Source organism: Convolutriloba macropyga, chromosome 2 (assembly GCF_964194025.1).
Source record: "Convolutriloba macropyga chromosome 2, txConMacr16.3, whole genome shotgun sequence".
NCBI lineage: Eukaryota > Metazoa > Xenacoelomorpha > Acoela > Convolutidae > Convolutriloba > Convolutriloba macropyga.
Window position 1 is genome coordinate 70,123,183 of NC_134469.1, and position 16,823 is coordinate 70,140,005.

A 16,823-nucleotide genomic window follows, 5' to 3' on the forward strand; every position below is an offset into this window, starting at 1 on the left:
TATTTCAATTTATCTGACAACTAATTTTTGCATTATTTTATTCTACCTAAGATAAGATTTTAGATAGTAGCCTAGCTACGAAACTTTTTAAATCAGATCATATCCTTTGATAGTCCCCTCCACCCCTCCCAGCACCCTCAACCCTCACACCCCACCCCTCCTTTAATCGGTGAATAATATTTTCCAACGTCAACGCGCACGTGCTAATTTGATTGAAAAACTGGATCTTTTCCGTTTGTGCCCCCCCCCCCCCCAGTACGTTATGCTCCCCTCAGTTACAGAGCACGTGTCATTACATAGTAAATCATTATGTAAAAATATTGCACGTGCCTCTGGGGGTTGCAAATAATATGCACCCACTAAGCTGGGGGGGCACAAACGGAAAAGATCCGAAAAACTATGCAACAATAAATCGGATTATTTCTGTTTGGACCCCCTCCCTAGATTCACGTGCCGCATTTTTACAAAAAGATTTACTAGGTAATGGCGCGCGCTCTGCAACTGGGGGAGCATAAAGTACGGGGGGGGGGGGGGGCACAAACCGAAAGGATCCCAAAAATCAACTGGGTCTTGGATAGAAGTATTTTTCAAGAAAAGTGAATTTGAAAAAGAACCCTAAAGATTGAATGCTCTTTTTGATAAGGATTTCTTGGAATTTATTTAAATCGTGTGTCAGGAATTATTTGGAGGTCCTGGTGCAGTACAGGAAAATGAAAAAAATGTTGCGCAGTATGAACAACTTGAAATCTTTGTTCAAGCAGCGCTCCCCTTCTGACCTGACGGGGGAGGATGTCGCGACAGCCACAGGTGGTGCTGCAAGTGCCTCCGTCTCTTCTTCTGCGATCCATCAGCAGCAACAGCAGCGACCCCAGTCTCCCAGACCCCTCACCCCAGTCTCGGGCGTGGTCGATTTCCAGGCGGATTGTTCAACCACAACAACAACAACCAATGCCACTTCACCTCAGTGTCCTCCTACTCCAACCGTCAAGGTCAGTTTCATGGATATCATATTCTCATTTCACAAAAATAAGTAAATGACTAAGCCATCTTACCATTTTAATTTTTGCTCAGACGAACAGAGCCTTTCAATGTGTTTTAGTCTGCTTAAAACAGACCTTCAAGTTTTAGCATCTTTGTTCGCTCAATCAGAAACTGAAAATTTAGGGAGGAACTATAAGCTCAACTGGGTTTTTTGTTAGTCAATTTTGGCCGATCGATGTTTCCATCGTACCAAGTTGTGAGTGGTATCAACAGAACGCCTGTCAAGGTTAGAATATCAAATAAAAAAAGAAATTTTTTGAAATTGACTTTTTCCGAGGAGTTATCGAGTTTTAAATATTTATGAAAATTTGGCTGTTTTCCGTTGTTTTGTTCAACTTTTCCATAAGTTTACTTAAAAATTCCAACAATTTTGCTAAAAATCTACTACAATTGTGAAACGTAGTGTTACTGGAATTACCTTTAAAGATAGAGGGGAGTTGGTGACCTGTTTGAACTAAGTTTTGCAGCTAAAGTTATTGCGAAGTTATCGAAAGTTCAGCTTTTTGATTGAAAAAAGAAATCAAATAGGCTGCTTTTTGTCTATTTTTTTCAAGGTTCTCAAAAATACACTACTAATGACTACTGAAACAACCATTATTTACTCAAATGAAAGTTATTGTTATTTTTGCTTCTGCTTCCTAACAAAGTGTTAGGGAACAAAAATTTGCCGGCCTTTCACTAAATTACATAGGTAGCTAAATTGATATAGATTGCTAATTTTTAATAGGGATCTTGATATAGATAGCTAAATTTTAAAAAGATACTTCTTATATTGAAGGGAGAAACAATTTGTCCGAATTTATTCTTGTGAACGTCGAACTAATATTTTTATTAACTATAGGGAGCCAAACTCAAAAGCCTATGCAAGATCAATGTTATTTTTGGTTCGGAGGCTGCTTGATGAAAGCTCTGTTTCATATAAGGGTGTAATAAAAGTGTGGTTAACAGACAAATACTGAAGCTCGCGATGAAGCTATGCGAGATCTCTATCAAACAAATTTCCTCTCTGAAGACTTTTTTCTCAACTGAGGTTCTCATCGTTTGCACTAAAATTGATTTTTCACAAAGCACTTCTAACTTTTCGACCATTTGACCGAAGTATCTATTCTATCAAAATGAAATATTTTAAGCTGATCTCTCAACGGCATCTGCCCTAAATGAATCACAGTTAATTTTTAAACTGTTTTTAGCTGAGCTTTTCACAAACTAACAAGTTGATCAAAAATTCAAAAACTTAAGCAAACGAGTAAACCAAAATCCAAAATCTCTTGGGAAAGAATTTAAGAATTTGGAAGACAAATATTCCGGTCGCAAAAATTTTGCAAGACAACCTCTGATTTTTTAAGCTCAAAAATTATCCTTACGAGCTCAGAACGCTTAAGAGCACGATCAACACACGACATTCAAAAGTTCATCGACAAAATATGCATTATTTATGTATATTATACATAGATAGAAGTCGGGAGGAAACTTTTCTATAATCTTCTGGCAGAGATGGCGCTTCATCTCAAGTTTATTGTTACTTGTCTCAAAAGGATACCCTGGACGAGAGAGAATCATTATCTTGAAAGATCTTACAAGATTCTTATAAAAGATGGTTATCTTATAAGTGCTGACAAAATTCTTACAAAAGATGGTTGTGTTGTAAGATCTTACAAGATGAATGGTTATCTTGTAAGATTCTTGCAAGTTTGTTCCGGTTGAGCTGCATTCTCATTGGTTCTTTTTTGCGCAACTTTCCTCATTTAATGCATTGAAGTTTTGAGAATTGGTTGCGTATTTTTGACTGATATTTTTATTCATTAATTTGATTGAAAAATGCTTTTCACGATATTTTTTACTGCATCAGTACAAAATTATTAACTTTTACTTTTGACTTATTGCCAAAAACTAAAAACGTGAAAGAAATTATTATTTTTTCCCTTACTTTTTATGCTCTTATGAAAAAAAAAATTGCAGATTTATTTATTTTTAAATCGATTTTTTCTCCTTGTATTCAATCTGAAGGAACAGAAAAACCCATATTGGCACTTTCCATTTAATGCTGGGTGTGAATTTATTACTCAAAAAAAGTTTTTTGATTTTCAAGTTTTACACTGTTTAGAACAAATTGCTTGTTTTTTCGTCTTGTGCATCTTCTCTAATTTTTTTTATGCGCTCTGTATTTCAGTTCTGTGCATTTCGATCCTTGCAAGACATCGGTTAATCTTGCAAGAATCATATTAAACGAATGTTTATCTTATAAGGATCTTGTAAGACGAATGCTTATTTTGTAAGAATCTTGTAAGACGAATGCCTATCTTGTAAGAATTTTGTTAGACGAATGCTCATCTTGTAAGAATCTGTCAGAAAATCTTGTAAGACGATGCATCTTCTTATAAGATTCTGACAGAATCTTACAAGATCTTACAAGATAACCATCCCCAGTCCACTCGGGTAGTCTTAGAAAATTTTTCGCCATTATTTTCTTTTGTACGTTAATTATTTATTTTCGAAAACCTGTGTCTGAACACTGAATAATATATATCTCAAAAGAGGACTGGAATAAAATTCGCTTCTATCCTGAGTTTAAACAGTCATGCATCCATCTTTAGCGATCTTGCAAGAAAATTTTACCAAACATAGTTGTCAAATATAGTTACCAAATGTATAGTTTTACAAAAAGTTTCACAGTTTCATTCCAATATCCAATTGGATATAATTCTTTTAGAACAATATTGGGGATCATGACTAGCCGGCTTTGATGCTAAAGTTTGCTTTTTTTCTCTGTTGAAAACTTTTTTATATGAAAATGCATTTTTAAAACAAGCAGCTTTCTGAGGAGCAAACTTAATTATATAGTCGCATATAGTTAGTTGTGATTGTGTCATTGCTTCCTGACTCTACTAGCAGCCATTTTCGGCTGTTAGGGGAGTTAGTCTCTTTGATCTGCTTTTGTTTTGTTTGCTTTTTTTGCGCTTTTAATTAAACGTTCATTGCCAGTGTTCCCGGTTATTTTATATAGATAATTAACTTGTTTTGATGACACATTATTCCAATTTTCATTGAGAGTTGAATTTTTGTTCCAACCCCACTTGTGGGAGAGGAGCTATATACTCAAATGGGTTTTTTTTGTTCCGACAATTTTGGCCGATCGATATATTAATCATAGAGAAATGTGAGTGGTATCATCAAAAAGCTCGTCCAGCTTAGAATTTTAAATTAAATAGATTTTTTAATTTCGTTTTTTTTGTGGAGTTATCGAGGTTTAAATTTCGCGTGAACACTAGATATTTGGTTCACTTTTGTTTATTTTTAGCGTAATTTTAGTTCGAATTAACTCTTTTTCTATAAAAAATTTAATTCAAAATTAAATTTCATGCTACAAGATGCATCAATTTGGTGTTCCTAATAGACGAAAGAAGATTAAAAAAACCAGTTCTGGTCTCACAAGGAAATTTACTATAAAAGAAATTGATTTCTAATTGAGAGCTGTTTTTTCAGAAAAACTTTTATAATTTTTTTGTTTTTTAAGTCTCTAAGAGAATAAACACCTTTCATATCGAGATTCCGTTAATGAAAAATCTCATTCAAATGATGCCCAATGAACCGAAAATTAGCTTTCAAGGACTGGTTCATAATTTTTGGCTTCGACTTTTTTTTGGCTGAAATTTTGATATCCTTTTTGAGATTTTACTGAATTTTTGAAGTCCTGAGCCATAGACACATTGACTCAAAGGGCAATATTCTTCCAAATGAGATTTAATTTAACCTATCTAGTGCTTTGAGTGGACAGCTGATGGCTGTTAAGACCTTAAAAAGCAATTTTTCAAATCTTTTTGAAAGTTATCATAAACTATTTTTTGCGAACTCCAAGTCAGTCTCAGTACGTATAGGACCCCATATTTTCTACTGCAACCAAAATTTATCGTTTTTTCGTAATTTTGTTTCTTTTTGGAATCTTATCGCATTATCCTAATATTGACGGTTTCTATTGGCTCAGAGAGTAAATTAACAGAATTGACAGGACCCTTGTATTTTGTAATGCAACCAAAATTAATCTGATTATTTGTTTTATTTTCAATTATTGGCTTTATGACTTCAGTGCAACGAGTTTCCCTATTTTTTGTTAATTTCGGATATTTTTTTCGTAATTTTGTTGCCTTTTGGAATCTTATCGCACTATCCTAACATTGATAGCTCCCATTGGCTCAGAGAAGACGTTAAAAGAATCATGGATAAAGTTTTCAGAGAAAAACTCGTGGATTAAATGGCTTCGACATTCTTTTCTCGCAATTTTCTAATGATTTTTGGTTTTTGCCTGTGTTTTTATTGTTTTCATTGGCATACGACCAATACTGATGTCCTATTGATGACTGGTCAACAACAAACAGCTTTTTTTCCCGTCGAGGCATAATATAGCCTTTTTATGGACTTCCAATGAAAGCTTTTGAATTTTATGTCGTTGATACTACGGGTTTCCTCAAAGGTTTCGAGGTTTTAAAATTTAATCATATTTTTTGACTTTTTGAAGTCTTTTACTTAATAAAAGAAAAATCCTATTTTTGTTTTGAAAAATTAATTGCAAATAGAAACATTGGTACAGAAAAATTCATTTCTGATCAAATTAAGGATTACAAGAATGATAATACGTTATGCAGTCAGTTTAAAGCGAATAGTCTCAAATATATGATATTATTCTTATTCAATTTTTTTATTTTCTTGTTTTTTGTTGTTTGTTTTGTCTTTTGCATAGTTTTTGTTGTTCTTTTCGTCAACTTGTATCTAATTCTCATCATTGGGAGGCCCCATCCAAATCCTTGTAATGGAAAATTAAAAATATCCATCGGTTTTATGGCGCAACTGATGCTTTGTTTGTGGGAAATTTGCGTTTTCGTAAATGTTTTGTGAGTGGTCAAAATTTGTGTTTTTTTCTCTTCTTTTACCACATTTGCGTAAAAAAAGCACAATTATTTTTAAATCAGGCCCCACTGAACTGATTAATTCGTCCAAAATTATTTTTAGCTCAATTAGTGTAGATAACAATTGAAGTAAAAAAAACAATATTTAGATAATAGCCAATGATTTTAATGGTCTCAATAGTTTTTGTTTTCTCAGATTGTTTGTGATTTCTTGATATATTCTGCATCTTCTGTCTTTTTCTATGGCTTAGGTTGACCAAAAACTAGTCTAATCAGTTTCGTAATGACATTAGATCAAATTTATCGAGAATATTTTGTTAAAATCGATTGATTTTTAAGACGTTTGAAATTAATTTGTTTAAAAATTTTTTATAGATTTGTGAATTTCGCATCACTATTTTTCTTTTTACTTGATTTAGGGAAAAGTCTAGTCTCATTAAGGAAAAGTTTTATCTGCTGTTTAGTAAAGATTAGAAAAATTTGAGCAGTTAAGGTTTTATCAGGTTGCATTTTGACATTTCTACTAGGTGCTTTTACGTTTAGATATTGTGTTTTGCCGTTAACTTTTTTCGTTTTGCTTATTTTGTTTATTTTTTTATCCGGGTCTTTTTATTGGCAGATTTTGCGAGCACTGTAATGAGGCAGGGCATTATGTAATTCAATTAGTAGTTTGAGTGTAAAACGATTTTCTAAAACTAAAACATCTATTTTCGGTCATCTCTTCATTTCGTTGACAATTAAGTAAAAAACGTAGATCAGCTGGGGTCGGAACTTCATGTGCAAACGCACATTAACGAGCTTCCTTGTCTAATTTTAAATTGAACTGAAGAAGTTTCCCCATTAATAAGAAAATTACAGGACAATTCTTCAGCATGACTGCCAAAATTTACCAAATATTAAAAGCGAAAAGCAAATTGCTACCTTCGTAAGCTTAAGTGTGCGAAGTTTTTATACGAAGGTGATTCATATTGATTCAAAAAATACAACATGCATGAAATCACTCTGTAAAGATCTTTTGGCGTTTTTGTGTTCCCAGATGACATTTTTCACTTTTTAAACTGGAAATCTATCTGGGGAGTACCAATAGCAGATGCAATTTAAACATTTGTCTACTCTAAAGTACAGTATCCTGTATCAAGACTGTCGTGCTGTTATTAATGTTTCCAGACCAAGTAATTTTGAACGCACTACGTCCCCTGGTGCATTCACTTCGGTATGGACAAATCGATTTATGGTCTTAGTCTTCAACATGGGACAAAAAGACAGAGATTTTTAATGGGAATTTCTACGATATGTTTTACTTTTTCATGAGAGAAGTTGACTATTATGAAATTAAAGTAATTGCTTTCATTTATTTACTTTTTCATAGCTGGTACAAAATCAGTTTCATCCAATTACTTAACATGGTTCAACATTTTTTTTAAAAATAAGGTGTTGCTTTCTTGGCTGTTGAAGTTAGCAGAGAAGTTTTTTCATTACGAAGACGCATTTAAGAGTAGTGGACTATTTGTAATGGTAGCGATAAATATGTTTTTTTATCGGAATGAAAGCTATGAAGCAGCAATCAAATTTTTATTGCGTTTCTTTACAGATTAGCAGATCTTTTTCAATACATTTTGATAATGCTGATATCCTTACTACCATTAGAGTAACTGCAATGATCTAAAACATTTTTTTATCAGATCAAAATTAGAGAAAATTATGAATTGATTCAAGTTTTCCTTCGAAATTGCGAAAAAAAATTAGGTACGAAAAACAAAAGAACACTTCTGTACGATATGTCATTCTGTATACTTTTTTAAAGAGACCTTATAATTTGTGTAAAAAGCTTCTGAAACAATGAAAAGAAAGAGTAAGCTTAAGTATGTGAAAGTTTTAAACTTTGGTGATTTATATTGATTAAAAGAATATATTTAATTGATCAGTAGATATAAGAGCCCTTTCGGGAGTATTTGAAGATGAAAATAGCTGAAACCATTTCCAACTTTATATTTTTTGTAGGCTGAAACTGACGAAAATTCTACTGGGCGTGAATGAAAAAACTCCTTTAATTTTTGGGACACTTTTTTTTACTAGTGAATAGCTTTGGTTTGAACATTATAATAAAATTAAAAAAAAGGTTTAATTAAAAAGATGTAATTTTGACTTTCCTTTGCAGTTTTGATTTAACAATTTTTGTGTAAACAATATGAGCATTCTGAATTCGGGATTAGCTCCGGCTCGAGTAAAACTTTTGCTTAGAATGAAAGTTATGTTATGTAATCAGGTCAAAAAGCGGTTTTTTGTTGCCGAAAATGAGCAGAATTTGAGGTTAAAACGTCAGAAATGAACACGTCAACAAGTTTTGTCGACAAACTTAAAAATGGCGTTTAAATGAAGCGTATTAAAAATTCTTTGATTTTCCCCCTCTGTTCGCTCGCAACATTCAGCTCAATCTTCTATTTTTTTCTGCTAAATATTCTGGTTTCTTAGCCTATTGATATCGCGGTACGCGAATGAAACATATGGAAACAATGCCACCGTCCAATCAGCGTAAATGAGAATAAATTATTTGACGTTGACAGTTTATATTTCAGGTACGAACTCACGAGGATTCTCAAGAAGAATACTACTCGATGACTCCACGAGGGGGCAGCGGCAATGGCACCCCCTTCCATTTTCACGGTCACAACCACCAGAGGCAACTCAGTTCCAGTGGAAGACTTGCAGTTTTGGACAGGGCTAATTCTTCAACTGACTGCAAGGCATCCCCTGCAGGAACTCCAAAAGACTCACTCTTACTACCACCTGACCAGTTCTTCACTATGCAAAAAACAAGGGTCTCTCATTTTTATATATTACTAAACACCTTGCCAGTACCTTTTTGATAAAAATTTGTGAAGTGCAGGTAAAGTTATCTTCCCTGGATGAGACGACCAAACAAAAACAACAAAAAATGTGCGATATAATCTGTGTATTCGGTTTCAAATGAAAGATCGGTTTATTCGGCATTGTCGGTTTCAAACGCAAGAATGATCCGGTATCGTCGTTTTTCGACGCAAGAGAGATTCAGTATGTTCGGTATTCAAACGTAAGAGATTGTCAGTTGGTTCGGTATTTAAACGTAAGAGAGCGTCAGTATGTTCGGTTTTTAAACGTAACATATCGGCGGTATAGTCGGTTTTAGACGTAAGAAATTGATGATTTTTTTGCATAGAAAATTTTGATTTTCTGTTTATAATATAGTCATATGTTGTGATAGCGTTCAATTTGCAGGAATATTAAAAGTGCTTCGTAAAGAAAAATTCTGAAAAATTGTGCAAAGTTAATGAAAATTCTTCTTAAGCTTGTTCTCAAAATTAATTGAACGATTATAAATTTCTTGGGATTTTTTGAATTCAAAATGTAAGAAACTTGTTGAACTGCGAAGAAAATTCTGTTGATTAATTCACATACACTGCTATTTGACATACTTTCTTGCTGTTTACAAGCAAAGTTTTTGACCGCTTGTTATGTTCCAAACCGAACGTTTAGAGTGCTGAGTGTTTAGAGTCCAGTGTTTGTTCGGAGTGCTGGACTAATCTGTGGCTAAAACCAGAAAATAAAAGTTTATATATTTTTTCTCAGCCATACCGAATTTATCTTACGTTTAAAATAGACTATACCTAATCTTTCTTACGTTTAAAAAACGACGATACCGAATCTCTCGTACGTTTAGAAAACGATGATATCAAATCTGTTTTATGTTTGAAAACGACTATGCCAAATCTTTCTTATGAATAAATCCAAAAAAAACTAATATGACGACTAAAAGATCGTGGGAGCTTTTGTCGTTTTTAGCTAGAAAAAAACGACGATACGGACGATTTTTTATGCTTAAATCCGATTATTTCTCAACTTGGGTTTGCGTGGACAATAATACCAGCCTATTTCAGTGCTGAATCACCTATTTCCTTAGTTGAGTGAAGATCCAAGTATTCAAGATATTGATAAGCTGACGGTGGTTTTCTCAACCCGAAGGATTTGAATTGTAATGAGGCGTTGTCATTTCGAAGAAATGATCACATCCTTTTCTACTCTTTCATTGTTATGAGATTTGAAATTAAATTCGTTATTTCCGTTTCCTAAGGTGTTGATCTATTAGCTAACGATGTTTGTAACGGTCATTGTGTTTTCTGCTATGAGTGTTTGTACCTTGTCTTCGTTTTCTGTTATTTACTGGCTTTATCGTCTTTTTGCAATAGGTCAATTTTTGTGTTGGAAACTATTATTGCCACTTTAGAAGAACAAAAGGTTATGAATTGTTTAAAGACTTAAACATTTGGTTGCTTCTTTCGCTAATTCTAATGCTATTTTTAAAAACATTCTGATGTTTGCCAAATAGTCATTTTCGTACTCATGAGTTGATACTTTCTCTGTAACTTTATTTGCTTTCTAGTTTTTATGTTTTTATTGGACTATAAAGAGTGATTGCTCAATTGAAAATGCGGATAGTAAAGTTATTTTATCATTTATTTTTTAGGATTGTAATTTGGGACCTATCCTGTTGAATATGAACTTGTAAATCGTCATCTTCCTCGTTTGTGGTGGCCCGTTTTTAGTGGTTTCTACCTCTAAGAAAACATCTGAATATAAAATCTTGAGGTCATTTGTTCTTTTGTTATGTAAACAATTCTTCTGTAACCTTGTAAAACCTAAATTGAGAATGCAATATCTTAATGATATGAATAAGAGATCACCCAAGCTGGATAACTTTAGTGCTAAATTACTTGAAGGACTTTAGTAGTGGAAATTCGTTTCCAAATTGCATAGAATTTTATTCAGAATCTCATCTTTTACGCAATATCAGGTTTTTTGGCGTAATTATTTTTCTGCTTCAGAATTTTTTTAGAGTTCATTTTGTGTATACTTAGGTTAAATGTTTTGATCAGTTCAATTTTGTGTCCATTTTAATGAAAAGAAGAATAAGTTCCTTTTTATAAGACCTGTTGATGTTATACACGTCTGACCTGAATTCAGTTTCTCTAGCGTTTAATATTACTAAGTATGAGCTACTCTTTTTTTTTAAAAAAAATTTATTATCTCCGCCTCATTTGACCAATTAAGGCAAGAATTTGGAAAAGTGGTCGGATCATTACTTGATCTCTTTTTCTTATTCTTTTCAGGTTGAACCGTAGTTTTGTAACGCATTTTTGATTGTTTCAGGGATGGCTAATCCCAGAATAGCTGTAGTATTTAGTTTAAGTACTTTAGTTTAAGAATTTTTGTTATTAGGAACGCCCCATTACACTACACTGAGTTCAAAATCTTATTTGAAAAGAAATTAATCTATAGTTGTGGCTTAGGAATACTAGACGCTCACTCACTAATCTGTGCAGTGCGGATAACCGAAAGAGTCTCAGTTTTTATTCATAATTTAGTTGCATAGCTCTTCGAGGCAAGTGCATCACTAAAATTTAATTTGGTTGTCACTTTTAACCATATTAATGTCATTAAATGACATTTAAAAAGCATAGACTGCTGCCATTCAATTTTGATTGAAATGCATTACGCCCTCAAAAGTTTTATCGTGAAACTAATTAATGCAATATTATATTTTTACATTCGTGAGCGACTACTCGGCATTATCAAAATTCTTTTTACTGATCGCGAGTCAGTGAAAATTAAGCAAACACTCGATTTCACATTACACAGCAAAACATGCACTTTATAAAGTAACTTTGGCGGAAAACACCTGCACGTTTCGAGGACCCTGTTTGAAGGCTAGATTTAAAATTGTTTTGGACAACGGGGACCACTGGAGAATACTGGATAGAATTTGATTGAAATATTAAAATATCAGGCACTATTGTCAACCATGACTATTTTGAGCAAACGAGGACACTTTTGTCAATCTTATCAACTTCAGCTGTTTTTTTTTGTAGTCACTCCTGTTCACAGTTACAGCTTTCAATTTCTCAATCTGTTATTTCAATCAGACGAAAGTAAGAGAAAGGCTAAATGACAATTATTTTGCTTGAAATCGCTCTCAATAGTAATCGTGGATTTAGAGCACGATTTGAGGATTCACACCTGTGATCCGAACTTTGGTTCCTAACAAATCATAATTGTGTCTTCAGTCACTATCATAAAAATTCGACCAGCAAAGTTTTTTGCCAATTGAATAATTTTGGTGTCAGTTTAATTGGGGAAATTGGTCGAGCTGTCGGTGAAACAGTAACAAAATTTCGCAACCTCCACTGTGAATACTTCTTTAATGTGAGAAAAGGGAACAAGGCATTGTGTACAGAAGACCACGAAAAACTCCAAAAAACTACAAGAGTGCGCGTTTTGCATCGTAATGCAACTTGGAGTTTCAGCGTTGTATCCGTTTTTTTCTGCAGTTTACACTATTTTTTTTTAAAAAAAATCCCTCTCTTCGATTATTTATTTTCTAAGATGAAAAACATTTTCGCCATTGCTAATAAATTTTCAAATCATTTTGCTGCTATTCTCGCCTAGCAATAGAAAATATTCTACGAATAATAAAAAGTTTGCGAAAAACTATGAGTATTGCTTTATATCAGATACTGACTGAATACTGATTACGATACAATTTATTTTGCAAAATTAAGTATAGTCATTTTTGTGCCTTCCCGGTTACAATTTCTGAGGTTTAAGTATAACCTGATTAAACCCTCTCACAAACAAATATGAGATGCGAACATAAGTTTTCAATTTTCTCTTGACACACGCCTTTGTCCGCCCGATGTTCGCGCATCTTTGCAGATGTCTAGACCTTGCATTCATAGTTCCTATCAGATTTTTGATTTAATTTTGTTCGAGAGTTTGTCCCCTTAGTTATCCGTTTATTGAGGCTGGTAAATGTCTAACTTAGGAGTGTGAATTTAAGAATTAGTGTGGTAAAATTATTTTGAAAAACTGCGACAGTCTAATTTTAAAAAGAGTGTGAAAAGGAGGAATTCAACTTATGCTCCACTGTTATTTTTAAATGTCACACTTAAATGAGACGTTTTCCATCCTCGAAAGACGGAGGACGTAAGGTTAGAAGATCGCGCCCTGTTGGAGGATTTTCCTTGAAAATATCAGGGAAAAGAGTGAAATGGTTCCATTTTCAAACCCTTTCAAATATTTGCTTCGGGGAAAGCTCTGAACCCAAAGTGTGTAGTACCCTGAACAGATAGCGACATCATGAATTAAAATGGTTGAAATAGTGAATGAGCTTTGTTAAATTGCGGAAATAACATATTCAAAAGACTATGATGAGAAGAGCGTGAAATGATGTTTCAACGTTGTTTTAGAAAGCAACTTCGTGCAGCGCGTTTCCAAACTGTTCCTCCTCTCAAGATGAAGGGGCAGCTGGGGCGGGGGGAGGTGGGGAGTGTTCCATATTCTATCATGGAGGGAGCGGATCAAATATGGGAAAGAGACCCTCAGACAGTTCAGTTGTACCTCACTTCACCACCGTTTCATCCTGCGGTAAACTTTTACGCTTAAGTCCCCTCCCCGCTCTCATAGTTTAAGCAACCCCTATGGTTCGTATCGACATGAAATAGCAGAACTATTGCTCAAAAAATTAAGGTACTAGAAAGCGCCAATTTTATTCCTAAATAACACCAAAGGTGGTAAATAGTAAAAAAAAATAACTAATGAATCTCATTTTCTAAGTCCATAAACTAATGTACCTTGCCTTCCATAGGCAATTAAACATATTTTTAATTAGCAAATTTTCCAAATTAATGATTTACAAGCATTAATTTAAGATTCCACAGATTTCACAAAACAAAATAATGTCTTGTTTTTGACTAAATAGGACTACATTGTGTGGATAATTCTGATTATGCTCGAACTCAGAATAAAATTATGGTTCTGTTTATCGTCTTGAAAAACATCGAATAGACAATTTCAATCGTCGAGCTGTTATGTAGTTTACATCAGATGTAAAATTTTAACATGATATGCAACTGTAATAACCACTAATGCCCCGTTGTCCTGATGTAATTCAAGAAATGTCTATCTGGAAATTTGACCAGTCGCTTTTATCTGATTTTTTAAACCAAAAAAGAACAGTTATCCGACAAATTTTGATCAAGCCGTCTCTTGGTGTTGCATTTAGCTCTAATATCTCAACCTTCTATCAAGAACACTTACAATATGCCTGTTTGTCTTATATTATTTGAAGAACGAAGTACATTTTCACAGATGCTATTTCTTGACGCAAAATCCTGGAAACTAAATCATTGTCTTTTGTTGATATTTTTCTCGAAACTCTAACAGGGGTGTTGTTGCAGTTATTCTTAAACTTTTTGTAAATTCTGCTTCTAATTATCAACTAACTTTTTATTGAATCGCTCTCATAAACATTTATTTAAATTGAGTTCATTAAAAGATTTTTACATTGATTCGAATTTATTACAATTCCGCGACTGCTTTATTTTGAAAATATGTAGGTTAAGTTAAGATAAAAATAGACATATCGTTTATAACTAAATTAAAGGGAGTGGCCATAACCCTAGCTATAAACAATGTGGTCAAGATGGAAGCCAAATATTTGGGACGGGTGTCTTCTTAATTGGGACATAATAAGTAACCAATCACTTTAAGATATTGTTCAATTGTAGATTCACGCAGCTGCATGTATACAACTTTTCATGTGTTTTTGGTGTAGTTTTTTAGTATATACTTCATACCAAATCGGGCTGAGTTAAGAAATCTAGCCGAACGTGCGTTTAGCAGAACAAAGAAAACTGAGAATTCGAGACTTGGTGTTCGTCACAATATTTGAAGATTTCGATTTAAACGATTCTCTTCAAACTGACAAAGGAAAGAGTCCATTCGACCGGATCGGGATCCTCCAAATTGGGTTATATTAAATTTTCAAACTTGTTGATGTCATCGATACGCCGCAAAACGTACGCGAAAACAAACGAATCAAGATTAGAGTTATAAGCGAGGGTAGAAAACCACGACAGGCAGGCAAATTTAGTTCAAATTTCAGACAGAAAATTTGGAAATATCCGTCATGTTTGTCCACGATTTGTGTTTTTGAGCGATAGTTGAACAAAAAATGCTAACAAAATAAATTACAATTAAGCAGAAAACAAAGAAAGACTAATTATTCCGACCCCTCTTGATGTGGGAGGAACTATATACTAAAATGGGTTTTTTTTGTTCAAACAATTTTGACCGATTGATTAAAAACCCATTCAACGTAGAACTGAAAGGTTTTTTGAAATTGGTTTTCTATTAGTTATCGTGGTTTAAACTATTGTGAAAGTTAGAGCCATTTGTGCCATTTTTATTCGCTTTTTCCGGAATTTTCGCCTAAAAATTCGTAAATTTTGCAAAAATATGCAAAAATTGTTCAGAATAGTACTCTTGATTTTATTTTTTAATACAAAAAAGTATTGTTGACTAGCTTTGATTCATTTTTTTGGCAAAATTTTGGCTAAATACTTCGTTCAGAATTTTTCATCAAAAGTTGCCCGAAATAAACTTTTTAGTTCACTTTGATTAAATTTGCCGGTAGTACACACCCAAAACAACTAGCACAATCTTTGTAAAATATATGGAGAGCTACTTGTATTTCCACTTCCTTCGAGGGTAGTCTGGAAATTAAATTTTGCCGTTCTTTGCTAACTTTACTCTATGATTATCAAAAACGCAGCATTTCTTTTTGATGTTTTCACTAAAAAATTATCTAGGTCTATAACATTCGAAGCAGGTGAGTGTTTTTAATGGACAAACATAAAAACAAAAACGATGTTGGCTGTATCTTGGACTGTTACAACCCAAATATAATTCAAATTGTAATCAGTCGGTCTTTTAAAAAAAAAAATTTGACCTTTCTTTGTTAATCAAGGAAAAAACAACTGAAGCCAAAGCTCACTGTTGATAGATCCACTTGGCTTCCTAAGCTTTTCCAAGTAAATGTATTGAGTTTTTTAATGGAAAGTTATGGTATTTTCTTCTTCTATAAATTTTTTGATATTTTTATAAACTATTGCTTATTGAACTTTGACTATAATTTTCTCTTAATTTGGTCAACTTGTGGCTCTGTGTTAGCAAGGAAATAATTCCCATTCTTCCTCTTCTTGTTACTAAATTAAAATTTAATCCATTTAGGCGCTTTTACGCGTTAAATTTTGTTTTCTGACTTTGATACTACTAGATTTCACATTTTTTTATTTTTAGGCATTGTCCCAATTTTCACGTTTTTTTTTCTTAATTTGCCACATTACCACGTTATTGACTATTTTAACATTACAAAATTGGCGTTAAAAAGAAGGCACAATTGCATGTATAAAAATCTTCAAAGGTATAGATTATAGTTTAACGCCTTCGACACCCCTTTCTCAAAGACTTTATTTGTTTTTGTTAATTTGTCTTTACCTGTCGTTTTTTACTCTTTCTTTTTAGTTGTATGAAATTTCTTGGACAATGACAGGTCACATTTGTTTTTTATGGAAAAATAAAAGATTCTTTTTTTTCGAGTTGAGGAAATAGCTGATGGCTTTCATGACTTTGAAAACAGTTGTTTACAAAAAAACAATAGTTAACTTCACATGTTTTTTCTTTTTAATCTATTTGTTACTTACTCTCGATTATTACAGATCACGTTTGACATCATTGTCGTCGATGGAAGTTGCAATTGTACAAAATCAATTGTTTTTAAAAGTTAGGTTTTTTGCAAAAAAAAGTAAACTAATTAATGATTTTTGTCTTTATTTGACGTTCTCTTTGTCGACGTCAGACATATAATCTGATAATTGCATATCTCAAATGCTTCCCTTGGACGAATAAACGAACCTATTTAATTTTCCATTTTGCAGCTAATGGCTTTCATGACTTTGAAAATAATTATTTCCGAAAAATACAAAAGTTTTACATAACTTTGCTCCT

At 33.1% G+C, this 16,823-nt stretch overlaps 1 protein-coding gene across 1 annotated transcript in view; it reads left to right on the forward strand.

The window, feature by feature from the left end:
- The window catches only part of LOC142334661 (uncharacterized), a 112,079-nt gene that overhangs the window by 15,182 nt on the left and 80,074 nt on the right, over positions 1-16,823 (forward strand). The window contains 3 exon segments of the mRNA XM_075382873.1: positions 759-989; positions 8,519-8,761; positions 13,223-13,400. Of these exon segments, the coding sequence (XP_075238988.1) occupies positions 759-989; positions 8,519-8,761; positions 13,223-13,400 (652 nt within the window).